Here is a 9738-nt window from a genome sequence, read left to right on the forward strand (position 1 = left end):
TACGAGCATTTTACAGAAAGATAAAGATTGGTTTTTCAGTTATTCCATTTTTGAAAGTTAACTTCAAATATTTATTTATCTTTCTTTCTTTTTTTTCTTTATTTATAGAAAACTGGGCACCTGGGCCAAACATTTATAATTAGATCTAAACTTAGCTATCGGAAATATTTTAATGACAAAGTGGTGATCAATAGAAGAAAATATCAAATTACCTTAATCATAATTGCCCAGTTACTTTTTTACTGCTTAAATGCCAGTGTTCTATTTTTAGAACATGTCCTTTTTTTCTAAAGAAAAAGGCTGATAATTTAACTATTTCAGTGTTGGCATTTATTCTAGATATTTAAAACATTTTTGTCTAATAACAAAATCTGTATAATCTGTACTTTCTGAAGTCATCTATTTTCAACGCTTTAAACCCAAATGGAAATTGAATAAAAAAAATAGTGTGTGTAGTCCCTCCGCGAGGAAGAAGTTAAGTTTCGCAACCTGCGACGTTAATTGTAGAAGAATCAGTCGTAGAAGGATCACTAGTTCTATTCAACGACTCTTTTTCCTGCTCCGCTCGCTTCCGTGCTCTGTAATCACAGTAATATTGTGCATTTTTCCCTCCTGGACCTCTTGTGGAAGTGCTTGTGGTTGCCTCATCGTCTCGTCCTCGAAAATGTTTTTGTATTAATAATGTATGTGAATGCGTCATAATGTAATTTCAGAAGAGAAACAATCAATTGATATTCACAAGAGACGTACCCTGACATAACCTTAAATCCGTCTTATTGTCCGTGGGATTGTTTTCACTCATTTTTTACAATTGTTATCCACTAAGTTTGAAAATAAAAAATACTACCCTATTAAATTATATGTGTATCAAAACAAACTAAAAAAATATTTATAGAAAAACAATACTTTTATGACTTTTATTATTTTTATGCTAGTGAGAACCAAAACAATATGGAAATGAATGAGGGAAAACTGGATCCTACCACGTGATTTCCCGGCCAATAAAAATGCAGCATTAAACTTTTAACGCAATCTTGTTGGAAGTCGCATAAGAAGTATAACTTCAATAAAACATTTACCGAATTTCAATACAAATGCGCAACCATTTTTTCTGTAAAGATACTTTTCTCATTATTTCAAAATGTGAGCCCAGCAAGACCAGCAGATAAAGGGTTTATATTACGTTTTAAAACAAGAGTTGGGAATGTGGGAATTAGGGAAGAACGAAGAAAATGTACTCATTTTTTTAATCCCTATTTTATTACTTCAGAAATAGCTATGTTTTTATAAAAATGGTGTAAAATATTTTTTAAATAGTAATATATCTTCAGCTTCGGCATCACACTTGAATTTTAGGAATTAAAGATAAAAGCAGGATTTGTTATCCTAAAGGAAGCGCAGTTATTCTATGATTTATTCAAATAAGTTAACCCACGGGCCCGTGGGATTTCTTACGTCCATAAGCCCAAGAAATACATGAAAAATAATTTTCCAATCAAATTCCCTTAATTCGAATTCTTTAGTTCTAGAATTCTCAAGTTTTTGAGAAATTTTTTTCCCCTGTATTCTAAAAAAAAATATACGATGCATACAAAATAAATTTGTTTAAGTTCTTTTTAGCATTGTATAAACAACTTCGTTAATCCAATCAAATTCTCCCAAAATGTTTCGGATAGCTACAAAAAATAGGGAATTTTTTTTCCCTTCCAATTATGTGGGTTGGTAGTGGGTTGTTTCCAATTTCTCCGACCATCACATGCGTCACCATCTTGAAAAATCATAAAATTTCTGTTAGTTTTCCTGCTTTCTACGAAATTACTGGTGTTGCAAAAAGTTTGTGAGTTGCTTTTATTTTACAAAATTAAATCATCTATAATTCCAGACCAAAGCAAAACTTGTAGCTGTAATACCTCCTGAGATAAAGATCTTTGAATTGGAAGAAGTTTTCCCTCAAAAAATGATAACATCAAATTTGCAATCAATTATTGCTCAGTTTTGACTAAAAAGTAAATTCTATGACGAAGTTCGGCTCAATGATAATTAGCTGCTGTGCAGCCCTCATAATATCTTGAGTTGGGGGTTATTGTTATGCTTTTTTTTTCTCCTAAAGTTTTGAAGTCATATGCATCTCTAGTCACCTCTCAACTGGGACTGATTTTCACGATTAAAATAATTAAGTGGAGTTTTAATGTATGTGATTTCAAGAAATCATATTTGGTAACCTTACTGACCCAATCGAAAATAAAATCGAGAGGGTTCCGATTGCATCTTCATAAACATAATGAGGGCACACCACCAGCACACAGCTCCGGCGCCTGTGCCCCACGAGGAACATCTTAATGAATGCACAGGGAATATTATTCAATTTCCATTCCACGCAATATCTTTCCATATCAGTACGATAAATGTACTTACATCTTAACTCCTCTCCTTACCAGTATAAGGGGTGATAGAATTGTGGAAATATATTTTAGAGGTTAACATAAAGGTAATAAACAAGTGCAACACCACGATACCCTCAAGATCATGGTACCTAAGAAATACCAAATCGAAAGTTCAGATTGTGACATTTTTTAGAATTGTTCTAGAATTGCAAGATGAAGAAATTTGTGCTCAATGTAAATTGGTTTAGATATTCTTCATTATTATTAATAGATATATTTAGATATTCTTTATTAATAATAACTGAAAAATAGTTAAGTTCGTTTCCTCCCATGAAATCCAGATTGCGTATCGGAAAGGAAATATAAAAGTAAGAATGCAAAGAAAGAGAACAAAGCTTAGGTAAACAAAACTCTTTCTTTGATTCAATGTCTATTGCCATATAACATTCTATTAAAGTACAATAAATGTTGCTCTTGATCGTGAGGATATTGTTTTCCTTGTTGTTGATGGCGTCAGGAAGAGGATATTGGCGACAGTTACGGGAGTTCAGTGAAACTAAATAGCGCAATTTTTCTCCAGTTTTAAAGGAGATAAAATTATTTAAACATCAAAATTTTTCCGACTTGAGAAGAAAACTAATTTTTTTTTTTAATTGAAAAAAAAAATAGCATAGAAATTTAAAAAACAATTCCGGTGGCGTGCTTATTGAAATAAGAAAAGCAATCGAAACTCATTTTAACGAAATCCAAGGTTCCGAAGCAATCGGTACGCAATAACAAAAATTCATTACAGCGATATAACGAATTTTAATATTAATCAAAATTATTTTGTTGTATTGAAATTTCCCTATTCCATTAAAAGAAGATTTTATAAATTTCCAATGAGACTTCTTTCTGTAACTCGATAAAAATTATTTTTTTCTAGATTTAACACGTTCACGCTGGGAAAAATGAAAATACTGGTACTGGAAAAGATAAAATACTGGTAGAAGAACTATTTCAATATTAGATAATATTCGGGAGGAGTTAATCGATTCTCAACAATAACAATTCGCTGTAAAGAAATTGATCACGGCGGAGAAGCAATTCAATATAAAAATTGCATCCGTTAAAAGCAATTGGTAGTTATGGATTTTTATTATTCCCGGAAAAAAACTTAAAAAATGAAATTTAATGTTACCAGTTTTTACTCCGGTGCGTTGCCAAGATGAGACAATCTAGCGTGTCCCACCGGTGGGTCACCCCGGCGTGAACGTGTTAAACTATCAAATTTGTTCAAATTTTAGCTCTTAGATGCTACTAAATGCATAATTATATTAAGTTGGTACTTTAATTTCTAATTTCATAAAATTTTTTGAATCTTTTCGGAAGATTTTATTCTTATCTTTAAAGTGGTAAAAAAAATTTTTTTTTGCCTTCTTTCAATTCTAGGATTTAAATATTCACTTTAGAATGATTTAAATAGCCATTACATATAAATAAACACATGAATACGTGAAAATAATACAACAGCTTATTTAAGCTCTGGCAAAATATAAAATTATTTTCAATACTGCCAAATTTCTACGCTATTTTGGAAAAATTTCTCCTTTTGGTTGCAACGCTTATTTTTTTATACATGGTTTCTTATTTAGTAAATTTTGTTAAAAGTTATTTTCCACACAACTACAATGATTCAAAATTTCACATAAAATACTATTCTAGCTCCGTCATCGTGATGTTTTTAAAATGTTGGCAAAATTACTAGAAGTTGGGAAAACATTAGTTTTTGAATGCCTGCCATTTTATAAATATTTTGCAAAAGAAGTACTTTGTAATTTTTACCGACAATCTTACTAACACTTCAAGAAATCACTAGATGAAGATAAAAAGTAATTTCCAAATGCAGTGTCCTTTAAAAAAGTTAACGTAATAATTAGTTTACTTTAACGAAAAGGATTTTGAATTGATTAACACGTTGAATGCGATGGGGGTGACCGGCACCTAGGTGTCCTGCTCAAATTTCAAGACAAGATGAATTTCAAAAACGAAATAACTGAAATTTCTATCTTTATTGTAAAATGCTCGTATTTCAGTTTTAACAACTTGTATCAAAGTCAGAAAAAGTAAGCACTGTGTACACTGTGTATAATTCCATTTTATATAAACTCTTGTGTTTTTTTTTAAAAACATGTTTAGGAATTTTTTTCGATATTGCAATACGTTTACATACCTGCCAACACTTACGCATTTTGCGTAAAATTTTATTTTTACATTTAAAGTGACAGTAAAATGTATGCTTGCTATATATTCTTTGCATTTATAAATGTAATTCAAACTGATTTAGGCCACCACTACATTTAAATAAATTTTACATATACCATATAAATGCACAATAAGTTTATTTAGGTGAGATTTAGATGAAAGAGCAGATATCCGTACATCATACCTGCCAACTTTTAATCCCTTACATTATCATTTTTCCCAGTGGTATTATATGGAATTAAAACTTCAATTTTAAGCAAACAAATACGTTGTATTTGAAAAAACTTAAGTTGACAGCCATGATAGTAACGCATATTAATATATGTGCTTCATTTTTGTAAGAATAGTGGTGATCAAAATCTTTTAAAAATTAAGTTTATAAAAGAAAAAAATAGTATATATTTACTACCACTTTAAATATGAAAATAAAATCTTCCGGAAAATCCGGAAGAGTTGGCAGGTATGATACGTGGATAGGTACTCTGAAAAACTTGATTAGTTAGTTAATTAGGTGAGTTTAAGTTTATGCCAAATACAAAATAAATTAACGCTTGTTAAAGTTATTTACATTTAATCTTGAAATCACTGGAGTAAATCAATTTAGGAGAGATTACAAGTTGGCAGGTATAATTCGTTCACCAGTAGTTGGCACTTGGCTCCACCTCTTCGGACGAAGAGTTCATGTCAGAGGAGAAACGTCTCCGCTCTTGAAATTGAGACAACCTTTAATGCGTTCCAAACGCAAACAGTGAATTATTTTTTAATCACTTATTTTAATCGCATTATCACCGCTATTATACCTTTCATTTCTCTAGCTAATTAAATATATTGCTGCAAAATGTCTTAAAAAGGAGAAACGATTCACTCAAAAGAGAGAAATATCCTCATATTTATGAAATATTCAATGTTAAAAAAATGCACATAAAGATTGCAAAATAACTATTTTTGTCATACGATCGCCAAATATCAACATCTTTCAGGATTGCTCGCACCCTTTCCCCAAAAATAGCGAAATAGTATCCTCGGATACCACGTGATGAAGGCGGAGCCAAGTGCCAACTCCTGGTGAACGAACTATATGCATTCTTGACTGCACTGCTTTTTCTTAAAAGATTGTTGGAGTAATTTGTCAAATCTCTTATCACTGAAGGGATAGTAAAAAACAATTTCCAGCTCCTAATTCCCAATATAAAACTAGTTTATATTGGGAGTTGAAACAATAGAATTATCACCCATGACAAACATTTACTAACTTATTTATTCAACAACTATTTAAATTACCGTTGTCTTACATGTGTCATCCGTGAAATGAATAGGGAATTTAATACTTAATATAAGTAATTATTACAAAGTAGTAGTGGTAGTTATAATTTATAATGAATTCAATAAGTGTTTCTTTTAGATAAACAGCTTTTATGTTGGTGAGCGGATTTGTAATTTTCCTTATAAAATTCGAAATGCGTCAAAATGACGCGTCCCGTAAACTTAATGTCAATATCATTTTTCTCATTATTTCTACATTTTATATTAATATATAAATAATTATTTCAAAGTAGTAGTGGTGGTTACAATTTACATTGAATTCAATAAGTGTTTCTTTCAGATAAACATGTGCTTTTGTGTTGGGTAGCGGATTTTTATACTTCAATTTAAGTAGCATAAAGCGATTATAGGTTCAATTAGCTTATTTTGATAACCCTCGACGCATTGGTAATCAAAGAACTTGATGTGAAAGAATCTAAAACATGTTTTATGAAATGCTCTTCGTAATTTGTAGCGTTAACACGTTGAATGCCATGGGGGTCACCGGTGACCGGCACTGAGTTTGTTCGTAGTGCCACGGGGTCACCGGTGACTGGCGAAGCCAAGATATGATCTTTTCGTATTTATTAGTTGCAGTGGTTGCGAATAAGTTAATTGTCCCTGTAGTAGATTATGATAATACCTCGTCAACAATTTTTACTTTTAAAACTCGCTCGCCTAAAATTTTTTATTTTTATAAATTAGCCATACGTGCTGGCTGCATTTGTATAAAAATTTATTTTTTCCTTATTTCAGCTACCTTACTCAACGAAAAAAGTTCATTGTAACCTACCTAATCAATGGAATTCTTGCCTCTCTTGTGGCAATAACAGGTAAATAAAGTTTTTTTTTAAAAAAATTACTGTGCATAATTCTTTTTACCAAAGAATATCTTCTCCGCATTGTCTTCAGACCCAAGGTACCCATTTAGGATACCTCACTAAATACATGACACCCATAACCTGGAAAAATTAAAAAAGTATATTGACGATCTTTTCTCAAGACTGCTTTAATGTTTCATAAAGTTAACTTTCAATTCAGTTTTACAAGATCGGTTTTGAAATTCTCACACTACCCTAAATGCAATGAAATTCTTTTTAGGAGATATGAATACTTTAATGCTTGGATATTTTTTTAAAATTTAGCGATCACTTTAAGGCAATTTACAGGGTTGAGCCATATCAAATCTGAAGAGGTAAAAAAACAAAACTATAAACGTTTGATAATAAATACAATAGGCACTTTATACTGAAAACTATAAACGTTTATTTCAATGAATTGGGGTTGAGCCATATCAGATCTGAAGAGTTAAGAAAAAAAACTATAAGCGTTTGATACTAAATACAATAGGCATTTGATACTGAAAACTATAAACGTTTATTTTAATGAATTTCAATTTTCTTTTTCAATCGAACACTCAAAGCACCTTAGACTTACAATTGTCCTGGTTACTCAGTACCTGTCCCAGTGTGTTCTCACGACATGGCTCAAATAGAGGAGGTTAAGATAGTTAATGACTTTTGTTCCTTTTAATTTATGAAATAAATTTTAAAATGCTGCAAACAACATATATTTCGACTTTTTAAGCTTTTCCTGAAAACTAGCATATTGATAACAATTTTATCCGAAAGTGCTTCATCAAAGCTGACGTTAATTGCAAATGGCATATTAGATTAAATGTGATGAAAAAATTGAACTATATACTTATCAAGGCCTTAGAGAGGTTTAAATATGGCTCTAATAATAAATGTGTCTTTTTAACAATGCAAACTGGTAGCCGATATATGTGATACTTTTTTTTATTTTTATTTCTAATGGCAAAGCTAAAGGTACAAATAGACAGATGAAATAAATAACAAATACAAATGTACGTAGGATAACAAAGAAAGAAGACCGATTAAAAGTTCTCTTGCTTCCCAATATCTTGAGGACTCAGTGTGTCCATGAAGGAACTCACATAGAAGCAGGTGGTCCCTGCCCAATTTCTCTCCAGATTTACAAAGTGCACAGAAAGGCGTGGTGGAAAGGCCTATGCGGTATAAGTGAGCAGAAAGACAATCGTGGCCTGTATATAAGCGGAAGGCCGCAACTGCATCACGTCTTGGTTTGTCAATATATGTGATACTTAACTTGATATTTAGAATCCCCTTGCTGTCAGGCTAACCGTGGGATATTTTTATAATTTTCCTCTCCATGTAAAGCAATTGCGGAGTCCTTTACGAAGGCAAGCTTCTCCCAATACTTGATCGAGGAATCTCCTTGTCTTCTGGTTTGTGTTCAAAATTACAAGGCTACGGATTTGAACATTAGTAGTCGTAAACTCTAAATTGGGTCGGCTGTTCAACGATGCTGAAAAATAAAATAACACCGTTACAAATATTATGCATTAATAAATATTATGTACTCTATCTATATCGATTCTATCTATCTATATAACTTCTATCTATCTATATCTATATCACTTGTATCTATTTATATCATTATCATTTACCAGGTGGATGCGCACTATATCATCCTTGGGAGGCAATCATTGTTGGAGCTGTTGGTTCGGTGCTGGCAAACTGCACTGTTCCGTTGTTGGACAAGCTACACGTAGATGATCCAGTTGGTGCTATTGCTGTCCATGGAGCTGGTTCCGTGTGGGGCATGCTGGCAGTGGGTCTTTTCGTCGAACGAGACACACTCATGGAGTTGAGCAACGGACTCACCGGTCTCTTTAGAGGTGGTGGATTTAAATTGTTGGGAATTCAACTTTTGGCCATCGTCATTGTCATTTTTTGGAGCATGGTCACTACGTTTATGTTACTCTTTGTAAGTGCTTTCTATATTAATTAATTCAGTTGTCTATTAAATGTAAACTGCATTTATATAGTTATATTTCTATTGATAGACGAATTAAAAGTTAGATTACAATTGTCAACGGGCTAACCGTGGGAAGTTTCGAGGTTTTACTCTCCGTGTAAGGTAAATGTGAGTTTGTCCTATTGCTTGATCAACGAATTCCATTCTCTTCTGAGTTGACTTAGCAAGGCTATGAATTTGATCATTGATAGCCGTAAGTCACTTGATATGGATTGGTTGCTTATTATTGGTGATGAAATAATTGGTGATGAAATAAAATACTGTATTTAGCTAGTTTCAGACATTCTAACTGCTCCGGACACGTCAAAATAATTAAAAAAAACGGTAAATAACTGCAAAGTGAATTTTGCAAATATTTGACTATTTTTGCTTGCTATTTATAAGGCATAACCTGACATAAGTACTTGCTTTATTTAGCAAAAGCCTGGGCACCTGGGCAGTGCAGAAGACCCATACACCCACTCATCGGGAAATGACAAGCAAACTAAATATATAAAAAGTTTGTATACAGAGTCTCAGGACATAAGTACTAGTCCTAGTGTTTTAATTTTATTGGGCACCTGGGCCGCGAAGCGGCCCCTATCCCATTCATCTGGTATTTTAGAACAGTTTTGGTTGAGCAATGAGGTAAGCAGGCAATGGAGTTGCTTTTATGAATATTTCAAGCTCTTTGCTTGAATAACTAAAAAGGAATCAAAAATAAATTCAGCAGCTTGCTCTAAACTGTGATTTTGGAGTTGTTCAGAATTGTATCAGCATGAGTAAACGTTATTTTCAGAAAGGTTGATGAAATTATTTGTTTTGATAGTTATGATATGAGGCGTCGGAGGTGAAATGTGCAGCTATTGGTCTGTAGTTTTTATCTTTGATATAATTTTCAAATTTAAAGATTTCATTAAAATTTGCTGTTTTACATTCTATGGCTTTATCGAAAAAATCTGCGTTT

At 32.2% G+C, this 9738-nt stretch overlaps 1 protein-coding gene across 1 annotated transcript in view; it reads left to right on the top strand.

Moving 5' to 3' along the window:
* LOC107453305 (putative ammonium transporter 3) overlaps positions 1 to 9738 on the top strand; it is a 70485-nt gene that overhangs the window by 58701 nt on the left and 2046 nt on the right. The window contains exons 6-7 of the mRNA XM_071181744.1: positions 6687 to 6763; positions 8425 to 8741. Of these exons, the coding sequence (XP_071037845.1) occupies positions 6687 to 6763; positions 8425 to 8741 (394 nt within the window). The remainder of the gene's footprint in view (positions 1 to 6686; positions 6764 to 8424; positions 8742 to 9738) is intronic.

This window comes from Parasteatoda tepidariorum, chromosome 6 (genome assembly GCF_043381705.1).
Source record: "Parasteatoda tepidariorum isolate YZ-2023 chromosome 6, CAS_Ptep_4.0, whole genome shotgun sequence".
NCBI lineage: Eukaryota > Metazoa > Arthropoda > Arachnida > Araneae > Theridiidae > Parasteatoda > Parasteatoda tepidariorum.